Source organism: Vitis riparia, chromosome 6 (genome assembly GCF_004353265.1).
Source record: "Vitis riparia cultivar Riparia Gloire de Montpellier isolate 1030 chromosome 6, EGFV_Vit.rip_1.0, whole genome shotgun sequence".
Taxonomy (NCBI): Eukaryota; Viridiplantae; Streptophyta; class Magnoliopsida; order Vitales; family Vitaceae; genus Vitis; species Vitis riparia.
This window is the reverse complement of record NC_048436.1, coordinates 844,120-866,189: the sequence shown is the minus strand read 5'-3', so window position 1 is coordinate 866,189 and position 22,070 is coordinate 844,120. Positions and strand designations below refer to the sequence as shown.

The window sequence follows — 22,070 nt, the reverse complement described above, 5'->3', positions numbered from 1 at the left end:
CCTCCACCCTCCAATCATTTAGAGCTCTTAAAACAGGCTCCAACCCCTCTCGGCCAAGGGATCCCAAACATCCGCCACCCAAGCTTCCTTTTCAGCAGACAAGGCAAAGAGGGAAGGAAAAGACTCACACAGGGGGGAGTCCCCACACCATCTATCCCTCCAAAAGCTCACCTTCCTCCCATTGCCAACTCTAAAAGAGATTCGAGCGCCCACCAACTCCCAATCCATCCTTATTCCTTTCCAAAGCCCCACACCATGTGCCTCTCTCACTTCCCGAGAGCTCCAACTCCCTCTATCTTCCCCATACTTTGTTCTAATCACTTGATTCCACAAAGTCTCTCTCTCATTTGCGAATCGCCAATTCCATTTGGAAATGAGAGCCTTATTGAGAATGGAAAGACATTTGACCCTCAATCCCCCTTTCTTTTTACTTAAGCACACCACCTTCCATCTTACTAAGTGTGGTTTTCGCTCCAAGTTGCCACCACCCCAAAGGAAGTCCCTTTAGATTTGCTCTAGTCTTCGTCTAACTGAACTTGGTAATCTTAGGAAGGACATAAAATAAATAGGGAAATTCGACAAAGTGCTTTGGATTAGAGTTGCTCTCCCCCCCTTTGATAAGTATTGTCTCTTCCACATGGCCAATCTTTTATGGAATTGCTCTTCCACTCCATCCTACACTGATATTGTCTTAAACGGAGCACCCAAGGGGAGGCCCAGATAAGTAGACGAGAGACTACCCACTCTACAACCAAAGTCCAAGGCAAGATCATCAGTATTCTCTACCCTCCCTACTGGAATGAGTTCACTCTTTTCCAATTTAATTCTCAATCCTGATACGACCTCAAACCACATAAGCAACCAGCTTAGGTAAGTCAGCTGGTCTTGAGAAGCTTGGCAAAACACCAAGGTGTCATCAGCAAACAGCAAGTGGGCAATTTGAACCCTTTCTTCGTTCCTACCCTTCACTTTACAACCCGACATAAAACCTCCATCCACAACCCTTTTAAGAAATGAGCTAAAAACCTCCATGGCTTTCACAAAAAGATAAGGCTATAGAGGATCACCTTGCCTCAATCCCCTTGAGCTTTGGAAGAAACCCTTAGACGTTCCATTAATCAACACATAGAAATTTGCAGTGGATATACACCACTTAATCCACCCTATCCATTTCTCCCCAAAGCCCATTTTTTGCATAACTGTGAGAAGGAAAGACCAGTCCACATTGTCATATGCCTTCTCTATGTCAAGTTTGCACATAAAACCATTCTCATTATTCTTCAGAATCGAGTCAATGGCTTCATTAGCTATTAGCACTGCATCTAGAATTTGTCTACCTTCCACAAAGGCCCCTTGAGCCTTAGAAACCACCTTTCTAACCACATTTTTAAGTCTATTGGCTAAAACCTTAGCCAACCACTTGTATAGGCTTCCCACTAAGCTTATGAGCCTAAAATCCCTCAAATCTTCAGCCCCCACTTTTTTTGGGATTAAAACCAGAAAAGTTGCTTTTAGGCTTTTAACAAATTTTTTGTGATCATGGAACTCCCAGAAGAAACTCATCACATCCTCCTTCACAAGGTCCCAAACAAACTGCCAGAAAGCCATTGTAAAGCCATCAGGCCCCGGGGCTTTATCCCCACTACAACCCAACAGTGCGTCATACGCCTCCTCCTCCATGAACTGCGCCTCCAAAGCATCAACATCCAAATTCTGCAATGTTTCGCACTGTAGCCTGAATAAAGGAGGGCGCCAGTCCCCCGGATTGGACAACAAAGATCTAAAGGCATTTACTATTCCTTCGCTAATCCCATTCTCCTCCGAATGCCAAACACCATTAATCCTAATTTGGTCCACATTGTTTCTTCTTCTGTGAGCGTTTGCCATCCTATGGAAAAATCCCGTATTTTTGTCACCCTCTTTCAGCCACACTTCCCTCGATTTTTTTCTGCAAGTCATCTCTTCTAATAAAACCCATTTTTTATATTCTTCCCTCGTTTCTCTTCTAGCATCCATCTCTTCCAAGGACAGTCTGTTAGTCTTCTCCTTTGCATCCTAAAACTGCGATTGATCCAAAGCCAAATTCTTCCTATATTCTACCCTGCCAAAGACATCTCTGTTCCACTCCTTCAGTTTAGACTTTACAACCTTTAGTTTTTCGGCCAGAATAAAGCTTGCAGAACCATTAAAACTGTCCCCCTCCCACCAAGCCTTCAACAGCTCCTTAAACCCCTCCACTTTAAGCCACATATTCTTAAATTTGAAAGGAGATGGTCCTCTTCTCAACCCCCCTCCTTCTAACAGAATTGGGAAGTGGTCAGACATTGGTCTCGGGAGGACACATTGCCTTGAACCACTAAAACGGTAATCCCACTCCTCATTGACCAAAAATCGATCTATCCTTGAGAAAGACTGGTTATTCACCCCTCCACTCCAAGTAAAAGGACCGCCTATCAGGGGCAAATCCTTTAGCTGTAAATCTTCTATTACATCTAAGAATCTTCTCATGTCTGAATTCAAGCTCCCTCCTCTACTGCGCTCTTCAAGGCTTAAGATGACATTAAAATCACCATCAACACACCACGACCCATTCCAAAGACTGTAGATGCCCCCCAACTCATTCCACAAACATTTCCTGTCTGTCCTCATGGTCGGACCATAAACCCCTGTAAAAGTCCACATAAAGCCATCCTCACAGTTTTTAAAATGGTAGGAAATTGAATGTTCTCCCTTTTCTAACTCTATCAAATCCAGTACCCTATTATCCCAGAACACCACTATACCACCCGCTGAGCCCCTTGAATCCACAGTTCCCCATTCTAAAAATCTTCCCATTCCTAAGCTCCGAATAAGACCCCTTGACATCTCCTGGATTTTTGTTTCCTACAAGCAAACCAGGTCCACCCTATTCTTCTTAATCAAGGCTTTGATCACCTTCCTTTTATCACAATTATTAGCCCCTCTAACATTCCAAGAAAGAAGACGTATCTTCATCTAAACTGAGAGCAGTTGCCCCCCCCCCTCTAAGATAATTCACAGTCCATTCCAACTTCCTCAACTCCCTTTCGAACTTTGAATATTCCAATTTTCTCTTTTTCCTACCTTCCAGCTTCCCTTTCTGAACTTTCCTTTCTTTCATTCTTTTGAGCAGAAACAAGATCTCTCCTTCAAAGCCATCCATCAGCATTCCGAGGCATCGTCTAAACTTAGCCAAACAACTTGACTGCCAACTCAGCTCACCCCCTTTGTTCCCTTCCGCCATAATCTCATGAGGAGCCCTATCCAAAACAACCTCCGTCCCCTCCTCGGTCCTCTCGTTTGCCAACCCCGACAACCCGGAGACCTCTGCCTCCCTTCCATCCGCCAATATCATTCTAAGAGGACCCAACTCTATTCCCCCAGCTATTTCCGAACCACAACCCCGATTGCAACCCCCCTCTGTGGCGTCAAACAACCCATCCGGCCCAAAAAGAGAAGAAGAAGAAGAGAAAACCCGCTTCCCCAATGAGAAAAAAGGCCTAGAAAGAGAACCTGTGTACCTGGATGCCTCCTCCATCAAAGCTTCGTCGGTGAGTACTTTAGTCTTTGGCGTCGGAGGAGACGAACCCTGCTGGAGTGCAAAATCAGCCCCGTCTGGACACCCATAGACCTCCTCACGGCAACCCCCACAAGCCCTAGCCTCAAAAGAGTCTTCAACAGTGGGTCGTCCCACCACAACTAGGCCTTTATGAGAGTCCAGAGTGGGTCGGCCCACTTCCAAGCAGTTCTTTAAGTGCGTGTTTGGTAATGGGCCTAATTGGGACAGCCTGCCGTCCTCCATGGAACCAAAATGGCCCTCCTCATTGGGCCTCCTCTGGAGATTTGTCTCCAGCCTGAATGATATTGGGCTTAAGTGTGATGGCCCACAAACTTCTTTGCTTCCAAGCAGGCCCTCCTCGATGGGCCTCCTTTCCACTGCCAGCTCCATGTCCCAACCCAAAATTCCCTTAGCTTTAGCTGCAGGCCCAGTTTTTGAATTATTCCCCCAATTAGATTGCTGCCATATTTTGGACTTGTCTACCTCTGTCCCTCTTGTCGACATCAAGTCAGAAAAAGGAGCCTCCATGTTTGTCCTACAGTGTTTTTCACCATCTTCAGACGACACAGCCACCTTTGTAGGTTGTACATTTGATTGCATCTGCTTCACCACGCAGCTGGCGCGTGAAGTCCCCCCTTCTTCTTCCCTAACCTCTTGCTCCTTTCCCGACCCATTTCTGATCGCCGGAAGCACTTTGGACACCCTTGGCAGCACCTCCCACCACAGTTGAATAGCAAAGCAAGTAGTGTCGATTACCACTTGCAGGGAACTTGACCATTCCGTCCCCTTCGACTTCACTAATAATCTGGCCCATTGGAGCTCCTTTAAAGCAACAGTGTTTTCATCCACTGCAACGAAGCCCCCACAACAGTCTCCAATCTTCTTAAAAACTTCCCAGCTCCAAAGGTGCAATGGTAATCCCATCACTCTCACCCAAACTTCCTTAAGATGTTCACAACTTTGAGAACAACCCACTTTTGGGTCCCACCTTTCCAAGTGCAGAATCGAATCCTTAAAACATCGGAAACCTCTTAATAACAATTTGTCTGCCTCTGTTTTATTCTCAAAATCAATCAAAATAAAAGGGCCCCCCATTCTCGCGAACTTTACTCCTCCTTTGAGTTTCCAATGACTTTTTCCCCAGCTTTCCAGATCACACAGGTGTGGAACTGAAACCAAAGTCTCTCCCCATGTCCCAACAAGGCATCGGTCCAACAACTCCCTTCCTCTTGACACGTCTTCTTCTCTTAGTTGTAGCCATGCTGCTTCCCCTAGCCATCTCACTCTTGAAACTCCTCTTGTATTCACCGCATCAACGTAGGATTTTTCTTTCTTCCCCTTCGAATCCCCATCTCTGCTCTCAGTCTTAGAGGATTCAGGAACTTCCCTGGGCTCATCACGTGTCGATATTCCAAGTGACCGAAGTTTTCCAACCAACAAAGCCCAACCTTCCAAGAAACCTTTTCCTTTTGGGAACACTAAACAATGTCTCTTTGCATCCGAGTCAACCACTAAACACAATAAAAATCTGTCAACCTCATTTGCTCGACATTCTAGTTTAAACTTCCTACCTCCATCCTCCCAGCTTTTGACGAATCTCTGCCCAAACTCCCCTCTACAGTTAGCCTCCACTCCCTCTAACAACCAGCACAAGTTGGAACTTCCAAACCTTATCCACGAAGTGAATCCTCTGCTTCTTTCCACAATGATCCCCTTTAGTTTCTTCCCAAGCACATCTACAGAAATTTCAAAAGACTTGGAGTTTGCTGCATCGATGAAGTTAAAAGTTTTGTCATGGAATGTGAGTGGTAAATGATAAGGAGAAAAGGAAATTGGTTAAGTTTGTGATTAGGACTTAGAAGGTGGATCTGGTTTGCTCCCTAGAAACCAAGGTGCAAGAGATGACAATGCAACAACTTTACAAAGGTCCCATTATCTATTGGAAGCTTGTAGCATTGGTCCTGACAACAATTTATTGCTTCTTCTACATTAGTAATGCGGAATAGAGTAAGGCCTTCAAGGAAGAGAAGTTATAGGAAAAAAGTCAAGGTCCTAAATAAACTTTAGAAGGTGGTTAGAAGTCTAGGTATGAGAAGATTTTTGGATTGGGGGGTAGTGAAAGCAAGGTTCAAAGTATCAATCAAGTCCAGTATGACTCAACCGAGTCATATTCGCCTTGGACTTTTCGTCGTTGAGTCTAATATTCGATATCATATTAAACATAGACTTGGTCAAGATTTTGAGTTGACTCGGTTGAATAATTTGAGTTGTTGAAATATTCCTAGTTAAACTCGTAAATATGTTTTTTCCCCTTGCAAATCACGGCAAAGAGCAACCAAAATTGAGAAAACTCTTAAAAATCATAGATTCTCTTCAAAAATAAAAGTTTTTCAGGACCCATGACTTTACTCATGATGAAGTAGAAGAAGAAGAAGAAGAAGAAAGAAGACATCCTTCATGTCGATAATGTTGTTGTGGTGACTACTTGATTGGTGAGAAACATCAAATTCTTCCATTGACGATGATCTCTATGTGTTGGTGTTGCCTCTCTTTGGTTTGTCTTTGTAATGTCATTAGTGTCGTGTGGGTGCGCGCTATTTAAGAGGCTCTCTGCCTCTACCAAACTGGGTACCCTCTCTCTCTTGGTGGTATGGGTTAGGGGTGTTTGAGTTTGGGAATTAGAAGAAAAGGGGTAAATGTATTATTCTATATAAGAATGATTTATTACTTCAAATACTTGTGTGTTATGAATTGCATCAATTTGCCTTATATGCTAATGGTGTTTGGAATTGGGAATTTGAAGATTATTATTGTATATGCTAAGGTATGGTATGAATTGCTTCAATTTAGGTAATGTATTATTTTATATGGTAATAGTACTATATTTGGTGTATTATTTTATATGCTAATTTATTGATTGTGATATATTGAAACCATTCAATTTATTTTTATGTTAATATATTTTTTAGTTTATTAGTTTCTTAAGCTTATTTAATTATATTTATTTTTAAAAATAATTTTCAACATATTTTATAAGTTTTTGAACTTCTTAACTAGCCTATTTTGCATACTACCTGATATTGGGCTAAGATGTCGAGATTAATGTGCCTTGAAATCCTTCGAGTCAATGACTGATACTACGACTTTGAAACATGAGTGGAAGCTAGAGGTGTGTCTAGTGACATTTTGGTTTTCTAGGATAACAAGGTTTTAGAGGAGTTGTATATGGAATGTGGATTCAAAAATTGTGAGTTGGTTTTGTTTGAATGTTCATTAAGGTGTATGGGCCAGTTTTGAGGGGAGAAGAGGTGTCTAGGAAGAGCTAGGTATTATTGAAGGGTGTGGGATGATCCATGGTGTATAGGCAATGATTTTAATTAAGTCAAATTCTTAGGGGAAAGGAGGGATTGCTCATGGTTATCCTCATAAATGAGATGCTTCTCAGATATTATAGAGGATTTGAGGTTAAGGGATCTTCCTCTGATTGGAGGTCCATTAACTTTAAGTGAAGGCCTGATGTCTTAGTTGGGCTTGAGGTTAGACTATTTCTTAGTTTCAGAGAGTGGGAGGACCATTTCTTGGGTTTGGTAGTCATTGTCTTCCAATGAATGTTATGGTTAGGAAGGTGGAGGTTCTCTCTCAGATCAGATTTTAGGATTCTTAGGAGAGAGTCTCTCCATTTTTAGTTGAGGAGGTAAAGGCTAGAAGGGTGGCTTTGGAGGAGCAAAAAGTAGGCTTCAACAGAAGAACTTTATAGAGACGGAAATCTAGAGAAATTTAGCTAAGGGTGGAGATAAGAACACCCGGTTTTACCACAAAATGGCCAATGTGTGCAGCAGGAGAAACTTGTTGACCAACGTGAGAGTTAATGCCACAAGTTTATTTGAGGACGACAAGATTAAGCATGGGGTGTGTAGAGCTTTCCACTCTTTGAGATGGATGATTGGAGACCAAGTATCAAGGGATTAAGTTTTGAGGTTTTTGGGAACGATAGTTCCAAGAGATTAAAAGAGTAGTTTTTGGAGGAGTTTTTTGGGGCTCTCTTTAGTCTAAGTGGGGACAAGTCTCCTAGGTCAAATTGCAGTAGTGTTGGGACATCGTTAAGCTTGATGTCATTGATCTGTTGGGAGAGTTCTTCACTAGGCACTTTTTGTAGAAGTTTAAACACCGCTTTCTTGGTGTTGATCCCAAAAAACGTTGGTGCAGTCTGAATAATGTTTTTAGAATCAGACCAATCATTGAACAAAAAAGTTACCGATTTAGATTCAATAGTAGGACTAGTGGTTGAACCATGATCGAACTGTGTTGTTATAAATATATAATTTATATATTATTAAAATAAAAAATAATTATAAAATGAGAAAAAACATATAAACAATTTAAAAACTTCAGCATATTTCATTTTTATATTCTTAACACTAACAAATTAACTCATGATAGGACTAAAATGTAAATTTATTTGATCATTAATATTTTTAATCTTCTTGAATAACACATATATAGTTTAAAATGATAAAAATAAAATTAAATTTTTTTTTTTATATTTATTAGTGAAAATTGATATGGATAAATATTTAGTTTAAAATTTATATCGAGAATTCAAGAAATTGATTCTTCCAAAATCGGTCGACGCTCACCCAATTTGGTAGATGAATCGTTGGATTGTTCAATTTGATACTGATTCAACCCATAGTCTAGTTCAATATGTGAGCCAAACCATGGTTTGAGGGTCCGATTTAGTTTGGTTCTTAGAGCATTGGATTTGAAAGACTTCAGACCCATTAGTCTTGTAGGGGGATTGTAGAAGCTCTTAGCTAAAGTGTCGATGAACAGACTAAAAAATGCTATGGAAAAGTGGTGGACTGCGGTTTGCGCTTCAAAAAGTTTGAGAGTTTCTTTGTTTTTAGTTTTATAAAGTTGGGTGTTTTCTCTTTTGCTCAGTTTTTGTTTTTGTGGGAAGGACCTCTCATCCTTCTCTTGTTTTCTTCTCTTTCTCTTGTATCTTTTCTTCTTTTAATATAATTTTCTTCATTTCTGATATAAAAAAAAAAAAAAAAGGTGGTTTTTCGTTATCAACATGCTTTTATAGAAGGTAGACAGATCCTACATGTAATTCTCTTTGCCAATGAACCATTGGACTCAAGTTTAAAGAGCAACAATTCGGGGCTTATTTTAAAGATAGACATTGGGAAGGAATATGATTACATTAATTGAGACTTCTTAGTTACGATCTTGACTCAAATAGGGTTTAGCCAAAATTGGACTAGTTGGATAAAATGGTGCATTTCCTCAACAAGCTTTTTTGTCCTTGTAAATGGAATCCCTTCTCATTTCTTTCACAGCTCTAGGGGTTTGAGGTAGGATGATACCCTTTACCCTTATGTTTGGTGATGACGCTATGATTCTTGGTGATGCCAATCATGATCAACTAAGATATTTTAATTTGAGTTTTTTTGTGGTTTGGGGTGATATGAAGTTTAAAAATGAATTTGAATAAAAGTGAGGTAAGCCCTGTTAGGGGAGTTGCTAATGTGGAGGACTTGGCCTCGGTATTAGATTGTAGAATTGGTAAGTTGCTCTCTAGCTACTTGGGTCTCCCTTTGAGAGTCTCACAAATCTTTCAAGGTGTGGGATGTGAAGGAAAGATTTAGAAAGAGGTTAACAATGTGGAAGAGATAATACCTTTCTAAGGGAGGGAGACTTGCCTTGATCAAAAGCACTTTATGAAGTCTTTTGATTCATTTCATGTCCTTGTTTGTCATTTCGAGAAAGGTCAATTTAAGACGCCAAAGATCCGGAGAGACTTTTTGTGGGGAGGTGGTGTTCTAGAGAAAAGACCTATTTGGTTAATTGAACCATAGTCTTCTAGGGAAAGAATGAAAATGGTCTTGACATTCACAATCCTTCAATATAAACAAGGTTTTGCTTGGTAAGTTGAATTAGAGATTTACCATTGATCATTTATCTAGAAACCAATCATAATTGAAGTTTGGAGAGGAGGAATGGGGTTGGTGCTTGAGGGGTGTGAGAGGAGGTTATGGAGTGGGGTGTGGAAAACTATCTGAAATGAGTGAGAGAGCATAAAAGTAAGGTTTTGCATTTTAGTTGGGAATGGGAGAAAGGTTAAATTCTAGAAAGACTTATGGTATGAGGATTGAGAGCTTAAGGAAGTGAAGTTTCTCTTATGGAAATTGCAATAATTCTCAGTTAAAAGGAGGAGGACAAATTGAGATGGAATGAATCCAACAATGGCATTTGTTTTATCAGATCCCTCTTTTCATTCTTAACCAGAGGTGATAAAGAGTCTTTTTTGGCAAGTGTAGTGTGGAGTACTTGGGTACCATTGAAGGTTGGTTTCTTTGTTTGGGAAGCGACTTGGGGCAAAATTCTAACTCTTGATCAACTCAAAAGGAGGGGGTGGACTTTGCCTAATAGGTAATATTTGTGCGAAGGCGAGAAGGAAATAGGGATGACTTGCTTCTCCACTATTCCAAAGCAAGTATGTTGTGACAACTGATTCTTTCTTTCTTTGGAGTGGCTTGGGAGATGCATTCTTCAGTTAGAAGGAACCTTTTGGGTTGACAAAACTTTTTTGTGGGGAAGAAACGTAAAAAAGCTTGGAGGGCTACACCCTTGTCCTTGTTTTGGACTCTTTGGAAAGAAAGGAATAGAAGGGCTTTTAATGATGTTGAGTGGACAAAGCAATCAAATCCAACTTTATGTATTCTTGTATGAATTGGGTTAGTGTCATGGAGAGCGACTCAATGAATTTAATAGATTTTATAGATTGGCTGAGCGTCAAGTAAGGAGAGGGATTTTTTGTTTATCTCCTTCTCGCATAGTTTAGGAATCCTTTGTATAAATCGTGTGTATGTGGTGCACCTCTTTTTAGGCTCTTTTAATATATTTACTCATTTGCCTATCAAAACAAAGGTTAGCCCCCCAAGGGATCTTTTAACTCTTTTTTTTTTTTATTTAAAAAAAAAAAAAAAAAAGTATTCAGGGGAGTTCTGACAAAATCTTTCTACATGTTTTGAATGGTTCTCTTCACTGAAAAATCTTTTGTTCTTCCCCTTCTCACTAAAACAAGCAAAGCAGAACCTACATTCTCCTTTGTATTTTTGTATTCTTGTTCTGTTCCAGCATAATAAAAGCAGTCTGGTACAATTTTAAAGACCCTTATGCAGGCCAAATAAAGCTAGAACAAGGTCCCAAAGTTTTTGGGCTTTGACACTGGATTAAAATATCACATGTTTACTCCTCCTTGATCCTACCACCCCTATTAGCCAAAGTGCAGTTCTTCTTAAACAAGCCCTTTAATGGGCCCTGGAATTCCATATTTGCTTAGAAGGAAACTTCTCTAAGATGTTAGAACTTAAGGAATAATAATAGGACTTGATAGAGAAATTCACATTCTCACCACACTCCCAAACTACCCACACCCAAACACGCCCCCCAACCCCCCACACTCAACCCCAAAAAAACAAAATCCACCACATCAAATTATCCTCCCCTGAAACCTTGGACAGCCACTGCACAAATGTGCTCAGAAAAACTCTGCAATTCCCCTATCTCCCAATCTTTGGTCTCTGTCAATATCTAGTGGAACTCATGAAAAGAAAAAAAGCTGTTCTACAAATGTAATCACAATGGAAATATGTTTCTAAGGTTAGCCAGGTAGGGTTCCTGGGGAATTCAAAGCAACAAAATCTCAGTTGACATGAATTCTAGCATCCTGAATTCACCGAAATGAGGAATTGGGTGGATGGATCTAGATGAATGAAATGCTGACAAACTGTCCTTTTTCATCCACCTAAGTATGTCTAGTTTTTCTGTTAATAAATAGATATTGTGAATATTGTAAAATAATGGAGGCTTAGATTATGCCATTCTTACAATGGTGATAATGGTTGGGCTGCCATTTGTCTTTTTATATGTTTAAAACGGTATCTTAAACATAAGAAGTCACTTTTCATTTAGTTTTATTAATGGTTCATTTCCTTAGGAATAAGGTTTGTTGATAATGTTGTTATGTGCGTTCTCTTGTTTTTTATACATTTAATACCAACTTGTAAATTGCTAGAAATCTGTCTTTGAAATTTTTGGTGTTTGACTGTGGTGCAACTTTCTTACACACGTGATTCTATTCTTCATGTCCAGGATATTGAATGCATACTCCAAGGTGCCTCCAAAGACAAAGGTGTCTTCAACAAAAAGGTACTTTGGGACACATGTCAGGATTACACATGTGAATTTCTTTTTTTTTGATAGACAAAGAGACAAAATTAAATTAAAACACGCCAAAACAGGAGGCGCTCCCTATGTACATAGGCAGTATGCAAAGAAAGCCCAACCCAAGGCAACAAAGGAGGGAAAAAACCTAGAAAGGACAAAGATAACCAACACTCCAATCACCCAACAAATTCAGAAAAGAGAGATAGTCCAAGTCCATAATCTGTTGAGACCACTCAAGAAGAGACCGTAGAAAGAGGTTCCTCAAACTCGTATCTGACATCTCTTCCTCTTGGAACATTCTTCGATTACGCTCTCCCCAAATACACCAAAACAGACAAATAGGCGCCATTCTCCAAACTACACTCCTTTTCTTCCCTAGGCCCTTAATTTTCCATTCAAGAAGTAGATTTCTCACTTAATTTTCCATGTGAATTTCTTATGCTTTTAGAACTAGTGATATGATTTTTCAGGTCTCTATGGGTGAGTTTTGTATAAATTGAGGATTCTAGTATGTCCTATTTATAACAGTCTTGGACACATGTCAGGCTTAGTATGCATGTCATTCCTGAACTTCCTTGTGGAGCTTGTGTTGTCTCTTGTCTGAATTGAAGCAATCTCAATCATTACCTAAGGCATCTGCAACTTTGGTTTGCATCTATTTATGCTTATTTGGGACTTCTCTTCAAGATAAAGAAAGCGTAGGAGTTAAGGAAAAGGGGGCGTGTTCTTTTTTTTTTTTTTTTTTTTCTGTAGGCAACATGCAAGTATATTAACAGGGAGGAAAAGACAGTGATTAAATCGAGATTTATTTGGTTCCCTATCACAAAAAGCAAATAGAAGGAAAAATACCAGAAAAAATGTTGCATAGACTTTGGGCAGCAGGTCAGTAAGATGGAATAGGCCTACTAATATTCCCAATGTACATGCTGCAATGTGATGAAAAACTTTTCCTCCTAGAACAAGAGGATCAAGACCTTCCAATTTTGTGCTGAATCTCTCTCTTTCTCTCCCTCTCTCTCTTTCTCTCTCTCTCTCTCTCTCTCTCTCTCTCTCTCTCTCTCTCTCTATATATATATATATATATATATATATATATTTATTTATTTATTTACACCCAATTCCTTTACAATCCTGATGATGGTGCAGCCCAATCTTCTGACTATAGATCAAATCTACCTTTGCACTAGGGAGTATCAACTAGAGAAAGTATGGAGTTACATAAAATTGCCTGAACTGGTGAATTTGCTCTGCCGCTGAGTGAAAATTGGTTTAGCCACTCATGGTAGCCCTTGATATTACAAAGCAATTAGTCAAGTTTTATTTGGAGAGAAACTAACTAAAGAAAGAAGATAGATGGATGGGTAGGTAGGTAGATGAGATAGATGGATAGAGATATAGATCTAGACAAACTAAAGAAAGAAGAAGATATGTAGATCGCTAAATAGATATAGATGAAGTGAAGTTCTCTGGAGAAAAGTAAAGAAAACTAACTAATGAACAAAGAAAAAGAAGAGAGAAATGTAGATGGATGGATATTTGGGTAAATAGATAAATAAATAAAGACGAGAAATTCATGGAGAAAAGCAAGGAAAACTAACTAAAGAAATAAGAAGAAGAATGGATAGATAGGTAGATGGGTAGATATATAGATAGATAGAGATGTGGATATAAATAAAATGAAGTTCTCTGGAGAAGAAGACAGAAAACTAACTAAAGAAAAAAATAAGAGTGAATTCTAGATAGATGGATACACAATTAGATAGGTGGATATAGATATAGATCCCTGCAATATGCAGCATTAATTTCTGACTTGGTGAGATGAGTCCATGATATAATATGGGTATTTTCTCCTATCAAAAAAATAATATGGGTATTTTCTTCCTACCTTTTGCTCTGAAATTCTTAGAGGTGCAAGGAATAAGTGAAACTGTTAAGAGCATCTTTTACATGCTGTTTCTCTCAACTCTTATGCAGCAATAATCTGTGATCTGATGATTCAGACAAAGATTTAATATGAGAGTTTTCTTTCGATTTTTTGCACTGAAAATTCTTCGAGTTGCATGATCTAATTATTTGTGTAAAACATGTTCTTGTCCTTGGTGTGGAAGACAACAATTTGCAAAAATAATAGAACTTTTGCTATGGAGTGCAGTTTTTGCTTGATATTTTCTTTATTTCCTGATATTGAAGGGAACCAGATTGGGGACAGAGATAGGAAAATATTAACAGGGTCTAGGAAATCTGTGCTTTCCAACAACATTCCAACAATTAAATAAAAAGACAAAAATCTGTGTTTTTGCAGATTGGGAGAGAGATAGGAAAATATTTAAGTGCAGATAGCAAATCTGAGTGTTTTTTCTGTGTCATAAGGTTTTTCTGTTTCATGAATGAGAATTAGAAATGTTGGAAACTTCTTGTGCTTAGAATGTGGCTGTGCAAGTAGGCTGGGTAGATGATATAGTACGTAAATATGCTAACAATGGAAGATTCTTTGTGAACTCATAGTATAAGGCTCCTAGCTCGGATTATAGAATCTCTTTCCACTTGGAAGCATTTGGGATCACTCGTTCCTCCCAAAGTTGGTTTATTTGTTTGGGAAGCAATTTGTATGAAGATTTTTACTTGGGATGAACTTAAGTGAAAGAAAAGAGTATTAACCAATGTGTTATTTGTGTAAACGGTAAGAAGAATCAGTAAACGGTTTACTTATCCATTGTGGAATAGCAAGGAAATTATGATGTTTGTTCCTTTCATTTTTTAGTATTCGAGTGGTGTTTTGTGAGTCAATAATGGATATATTAAGTAGTTGGAAGAAAAGTATTGTTACAAAGGGGAAGAGGAAACTGTTCAAGTACTGCTCACTTGCTTGTTTTGGTGTGTATTTGCAAGTAATGCAATAGAAGAATTTTTATGGTTTGGACTGGTCCCAGTTACAGCTGAAAATTGTTTTTCTGCATTCTTTGAGTTGATCAATAGTGCAGCAGGTGATGAAAAGCTCTCCTTTGTAGATTATATTGACATTTCCGATGATTCTCAAGGTGTGAGACATTTTTCTTTTTGTTTTAAGTGATGCTTGCATACATCCCATGTACTTGAATTGTACCTTTTTTGGCACTTATTCATCCCATGTACTTGAATTGTACCCTTTTTGTCACTTATTTTATTATATCTTATTTATTTGTCAAAAATTATTGGTTTTCATGTTGTTATTATGTGCAGGAGTTCTTGTTAGTATTCGTTTTCTGAATTGTAGATCTAATAGCATGCACTTGTGCTACTGATAACATTGGACATTCCATGATTCCATTCATCATCCACTGATGATGTTTATCCCTTTGGTTTTTTCTTCAGTTCTTTCACTCCAAAGTAGCACTTGTTCATCACTTACGAGTGCAAATATTTTGAATATTTGGTTGGTGTTACATTTCAGGAAATTATTATTATTATTGAAAAATGCATTTCGCGAAAATTATCGCTAATTATGTTTTACTGCAGCGAGTTTGAGGAATTGGAAGCAGTTCCAACTATGGCAGTGATGGATGGTCCTCTAGAGCCCTCATCATCAACCTCCTCAAATGTTGCAGATGTTCCTGATGATCCTTCATTTGTGAACTTCTTCAGTGTATGTTTGCTTCCTGGGAATGAACTTGGATTTATAGCTTTTTCATGGTATTTTATTTTGATCCAATCTGATATCGTTGACATTTTTAACATGCATCCATCTTATCATTCAGAAAATTTTAGTTCCTTTTCTAAAAGACAGAAAATCCTAGTCTTAGTGGGTTTTTCTTTTTCCCTTTGATGGGCAAAAACTTTCTTGTTTAAGATTTTATGGTACTCCCTATATTCCTATGTTTAAGAGTTTGTTTCTTAAGATAATAGAGAACCCAGATCAATAAAGTGAAGTACCATTTTCCTATTATTCTGTTATGAAAATCCTCTTCAGTGGAATGTATTTTGTACATCTTCTAGGATGTTCAAGGCACTTTCTTGTAAACAGTTTTGAATAACTTCTCTGATGTAATCAATTTTAATATCAAGGCTAGAGTTATATTGTTTACCCTTTCACTAGGGTCTAGTGAAGCAGTGATTTCCAGCTTATGTGGAACAGTGGAACATATGAAAAATCTTTTAAGAATCTTACAATATGGACTGTCAAAAGAAGAAAGCATTAACTTAAATGTGGTAAAAATTCAACTATGTATTCAAATGCACAAGGCTCCTGGAGGCATAGAAGAAGCAGCTTAAAATTTGAAGTGATGCATCAATAGTTTGAGAAAATAGAAGGGGGAAAAAACACTGCAGAAAGAAAAAGAACTAACAAGCATGGAACATAAATGCATTTAAAGAGGGTAAAGGCCAAAATACAATTAAAAGCTTAACCATGTCCAAATATAAAAGATTCAGGGAGGCACGTACTCCCCCACAAAAACCTCTAGTAGTGATGCACCGTGCTTAGCCTACTTACTGCTGCTGTTTGATTGATCAAAGAAGGTATCTATGTAGACGTGGACTGCAACTTGAGAGAGGTCAAAGATTATATAGAACTAAATGTCCCTCTTCCATGGCCTTCGCTTCTTCTTTGAGACCCAAGAAATCACTATAGCCGAATCACCTTCCACTAGGAAAATTGGTAAAACCATGGTAAAATCAAACCCTCCAGCTATGCTAACAACTTTGGTTCTATAATCATATCCTTCCCAGTAGGCTTGGTGAGGTCCTGATCACCTCCCATGATCTTGGAACACAATGCTAGTGTATATGAGTTTACTGTTGAGCATCCATCAAAATTAAATTCAAATCACCCTAGCAGGATAGGTTTCACTTCACATGCACCTCCTCAACCGTTGTGCTCATCGAACACAAAGTGGCTTAACTGAGCTAAACATGAGCTCAAGTTCCCACTGAGCCCAAGTTATAGTCCTTCCAAAGTTAGAGGTGTCAACAAGAGGATTAAGGCAAGGAGATCCTCTTTCCCCCTTCCTATTCACCATTGTAGCAAACGTTTTAAGCATGATGTTGTTAAGAGTAGAGGAAAGAGGTATCCTAGAAGGCTTCCTAGTGGGGAGAAACAGAATTAGGGTGACTCATTTGCAGTTTGCAGATGACACTCTCTTCTTTGCAAATGCTAGAGCGGTAAGCTTATCCTACTGATTTTTAGGCACATTTAAGGACCTAAGATCAATCTAGACATTTTTATCCTTAGGCAGAAGAATAACTCTAATTTAGTCTTGTTTCCTCAGATTCCTAGTTACTTCCTCTCAATGTACAAGATTCCATCCTCAACGGTGACAAAATTTGAGAAATGCAAAGGAATTTCCTTCGGTTGGGGTATGGCGAGGGAAAGAGAGATCATCTTATTAGTTGGATCCAAGTGTGCAAACAAAAGGTGGAAGGAGGGTTGTGGTTTAGGAGCATTTCCTTGAGGAATAGGGCCCTCTTAGGGGAAGTGGCTATGGAGATTCCTTAGGGAGAGTACCACTCCATGGTACAAGGTTATCTTGAGCATCTATGGAACACATCCAAATAGTTGGAATGCAAACATTTTAGTTAGGTGGTAGCATCATTGCCCTTGGAAGGCCTTTGCTCAAGTGCTCTAGGATTTGTGTATTCACACTCAGTTTTTTGGTGGGGTACGAGACCAAGATTTGTTTTTGGGAAGACTTGTGGTGGGGGGGAATGGCCTTTGGCTTCTTAATTCCCAAATCTCTATAGAGTCACATCAACTAAAAACACCCTTGTTTCATGTATCAATTTTCCGTCATCTTGGAACCTTTACTTTCTGTGAAACCTCATTAATTTGGAGATAGAGGATCTTGAGAGTCTCATTTCTGTTCTCAACCATGTCAAGCTATCACCATCTTCCATAGATGTGAGACCTTGGTCTTTATCATCCTTCAACTTATTTTTTGTCAGTCTTTCTTCCTAGCTTTGTCTAATCTATCATCTTCAAGTGAGAAGGCTTTTCAAAGCCCTAAGCCCAAAGTTTGCTCTTTGTGTATGGGGCCTAAGGGCATTAGAGAATTGATAAATCATCTCTTTTTACATTGCCCGATGACTTTGGAGTTCTGACAGAAATTATTCAGACTAGCTAGTTTGGCTTGTTTTCCTCCTAGAAGTGTTAGTGACATATTGACTGTTTCTTTTATGGGTTTGGGGAACACTTCTAGAGGCAGAGTGCTATGGAAAATCATTTGTATTTCTTTGATGTGGACATTTTGGAAGGAAAGAAACGCAAGGGTCTTTGAGGACAAGTAGAGGTCTATCGAGATGATATGGGATCTAGTCTACTTCCATTCATCACTTTGGACTTCTATCACTACAGCTTTCCAAGGCATTTCTCTCAACGTATTTTAACTTGATTGGATATTGACATGTAGATCGAAAGGGGTTAACATAGCTTTGTCAAGCTAATTTTTTTATGTATTTTAGGGAGTATTACTTTTCCTCTATGTTGATCAGGTGTTGTATTGTGGGGAAGGATTTCTCATCCTTTTCTTGTACCTTCATTTTTAATGAAAATGTGTTTGTTTCTGATTAAAATAAATAAATAAATAATCTCTAACTGCATATCGAGTATAAGAGAGGAAATTGAGCTAGCATTGGGCTATACTTTTCAAAGGTCAGAAATCAGTGTCACAGATATATGTTGAACTCCTTCCATTAAGGTACTTCCTGTGTTTATATGGCCTTCTGTCAAAAGCTATTATTGTTAGAATTGCCAAACCACTTTGCAGGGCAAACTTCACTCCTTGAACCACATGTCAGTGAGAATCATAGTTTACATTTTATATTGCAAATTCTGTAGGATTTTGATTTTGATTGGCCTATGACATTAACTCATCCTCCCCAGCTCAGTTTTATTTGTTGCTTTTGATTCCCTGAAGGTTTAGGAGGTGATTTTCTTACTGGATTTAGGCTGGATGAGGGTTGATTGAGTGGATATGTTATACGAAATCATGAGTTGGCATCTACAAAGAGCATCTGGTCGTTACAAATGTCATGTTTGCTGTTAAACTCTAGAATTCTGATATTAAAGATGTTTTCTTTGTGATGGGGTTCTGAGAATGTTTAAACGGTGTATTCAGCTCCTTTCTTCTTATTTATGGTAATATTTGTGGTGGTCTTTTTCTAGTTTTCTTTGCCTTTCTAAGTATTTCAACCTTTCTGTTTTGTCACTCGTTTCCTTGAATGTCTACTGAAACAATCCTTCAAAGGGCTATTCTGCTATCTTGCTTATACTTCTGACTGGGTACTTAACCCAGCCAGTCCATCATTATGTAATATGGGTCAAGGGGTGTAATGCCATCATAATCGTAACTGCAAAGATTAAATTAGTGTGTATTGATGGGAGCTTGTGTCATACTCGGATGTCAAGCATTGATTTGGCACAAATGGAAGGTAAGATAAAATAAATAAAAAAAAGCTTAGTCAAAGATTCGAAGTTTTAACACATTTCTGTGTCTTTATAACTGAAATAGTAGCTTGTTCTTTTTCCAGTTTGTCTTCAAATAACTGCTATTTTTCCTTTCTTCTTTTTCACTTTCTTGTTTAAACAAAATGGTTGGCATACCATTCACATACAACCATATTTTGCATCTGAATACTTTAGTTAGATTCTATGAACTTCCAATTTTCTACATTTTGGAGGGTAACTTTTGTAACCCACTCTATCTGATCCTGCATTAACCTCTTAAACTAATATTTGCAGGAGGCTGTAACAATTGGCAATGCTTCAAGTGTTGCAGTTACTGGACAGCCTTACCAGTCTTCTGCAACACCCCCCCTACCTTCTTGTCCACCCAATGCTATTCCTGGCACTGTTCCGACCTTGCAGCTTGCTTCTCCTCCTCAATCAACATCTACTTCTTTGATTCCCATCCTTGATACCTCTCAACCCAGCAGCACAAGCAACCGAACCACTAATCTTGTAAAGCCTTCTTCATTTTTTGGTCCTCCATCCTCTTCCCCACTGATGATGCCACCTCTCTCTTCTGCCATGCCTACTGCTCCCCCCCTCCATCCACCTGTAACCTTACAACGGCCATATGGTGCTCCGATGCTTCAACCATTCCCACCACCCACTCCCCCACCATCCCTTACACCTACTTCTATGCCAGCCCCAAATTATGGACCAGTTATCACTAGAGACAAAGTCCGTGAAGCACTTCTGATGCTTGTTCAGGTAATTTTTTTTTCCGATTTTGAACATTTTTGAAGTAGCTAGCACTGAAAATTTTCAGGTTCATATCCATAGGGTGTGCTGAACCTGTTTTCTTTGTAATCCATTTCCTGTTTTTCCTTGAAAGGATAGTTCATCCTTTGTGTCCTTTATTTCTTTTTATAATTTAATCTCCTATCAAATAAAACTAATATTACTACTAGTACTAATAGTAATAATTGGTTCATACTCTTATGGGTGTTCCGAAACTGTTTTCCTGGTAATTATCATTTCCTCGTTTTTTCCTTGAAGGATAGTTCAAGTTTATAAGGGAGTGATTAGGGAAGAGTTAGAAGTGTTTTCTTTACAAAAATTAGGTGTTTAGAAAAATTTTAAAAATCACTTTTAAAAGTCTGGAGAATTACTTTTAAGTGATTCTTGAACTAGCCCTTGGTAGTTGCTTCTTCCAAAAATTACTGCTTTTTTTTTTTTTATAGTATTACACATTATCAGAAACACCATCAAAACTATTTTTCAATTTATATCAAAACATAAGCTAAGTTTCACAAAAGCATTTCCAATAGAGGTGCCAGTATAAAAGTGCTACAGGTTAAAAGCATTTTAGCCATAATCACTTCCAAATGGGTCTTTCGTCCTTTTGTACCTTTTATTTCTTTACATAATGAAATGGTTATTTCTTATCAAATACTACTGCTGCTAATGATGATGCTGATGTAGTCACATTTAAATTCATAGCTGATATGCTTATATTTTCTTGTTCAAATAGCTGCTGTTGTTCCTTGAACTTGGTGGTATTGAGAAAGGTCAAAGAATTAGAATTTTCATTGGAAGATATTAGACCACAATTGAAATCAAATGGGGTGTTAATAAGGAAAGGCCTACATATTCATAATATCTCTACTCCAACTATGGAAGACTACAAATGTATTTATTGTTTGATCGGTAACAAATTCTGAGGAAGGTAGGTGGCTGTTTATTTTTCATGAACAAGTCTTTTCATGAATAAAATTGCATGGAGGGGATAGGCACACCAAGTCCTAGCATTTAAGAAAAATAAGAATACAATTTGAAGGTGGATTGACATAATTTTCCAAAGCTAAGTACTACATATGTCGTTTTGGTCATTAGCCATTAGTCTGGATGCTCTGAATGGGATTTTCTGTGTTCAAGTTTCATAGTTATTTGGTCTTGTTAAGTTCTTCTGTGAAATGATAGTTTAAGATTGTTCAATGTACTGAAATTTGACCTAGGAACTCTCTTCCTCACATTGTTTCTGAAGTTAAATATCCCAGGCTACTGGTCTTTATCACATGGTCCATAGATTTCTGCTCTAGGCAATAGGACAACCTCCAATCTACAGAAAAACTGCAACTTGTTTCCCTTCAGTCGTAGGTTTCATTGTTGATATGGAATTACATCAAGTCATACTTGTTACTCGCAGCTTTTGTAGCTTTTCTTTCTACTAGTCTGCTTGTAGTTGTGCCTTACTGTGATGTTGCTTATCTTTTTATCCTTCCTTCCTGATGAGCTGTTGGCTTGTGATAGGACAATCAATTTATTGATATGGTCCATCGAGCATTGCTGAATGCACACCACTCGTGATCAGTTGGAAGAGGCATCTCCTATTTGCTGGAATTTCTGTCCGTAAAATCCACAATTGTGATAAATTGGAAGAGGCATATAGTTTCCTTGCTGGAGTTTCTTCTATTGTGTAGTTTTTTACTCGCTCTAAGCGCATGTAAGACCATTTTGTACAGCAATCACACTCCATCCGGTGGCTTTGACATCACTGAAACTCATTTCTAATATATATATATATATATATATATATATGTAAGATCATTCTGGCTTTTGATCGTTTGGTGAAGTTGATGATCAACGACTACTGCATTTGAAGGTTGCCCCAAGCTTATATTCATTGGTGGAAAGGTTATTTATGTTGAACCACAAAGTTAACAAAAAGTCTTGTGGCTCAATGGGCATCGAGTATTTGTGGAGTACGTAAATCATACTTATCTGCACCCATTAATCTGTTGTTTTTTTGTTCATCAATATAAGTTTAAATTCTTTTTTGCA

The 22,070-nt window shown here is 38.4% G+C and overlaps 1 protein-coding gene across 3 annotated transcripts in view; it reads left to right on the top strand.

Moving 5' to 3' along the window:
- Window positions 1-22,070, top strand: part of LOC117916115 (mRNA-decapping enzyme-like protein) — a 40,265-nt gene extending 18,195 nt beyond the window's left edge. Inside the window, exons 5-9 of one of the 3 annotated variants that reach the window (XR_004651509.1) lie at window positions 11,738-11,794; window positions 15,308-15,434; window positions 19,524-19,997; window positions 20,761-20,955; window positions 21,540-22,070. Coding sequence is in view for 1 of the 3 variants with exons in the window: in XM_034831973.1 (XP_034687864.1) it covers window positions 11,738-11,794; window positions 15,308-15,434; window positions 19,524-19,997; window positions 21,540-21,596 (715 nt within the window). In the remaining 2 variants the exon portion in view is untranslated. The remainder of the gene's footprint in view (window positions 1-11,737; window positions 11,795-15,307; window positions 15,435-19,523; window positions 19,998-20,760; window positions 20,956-21,539) is intronic. The other 2 variants (XR_004651510.1, XM_034831973.1) reach the window with 2 other exon arrangements.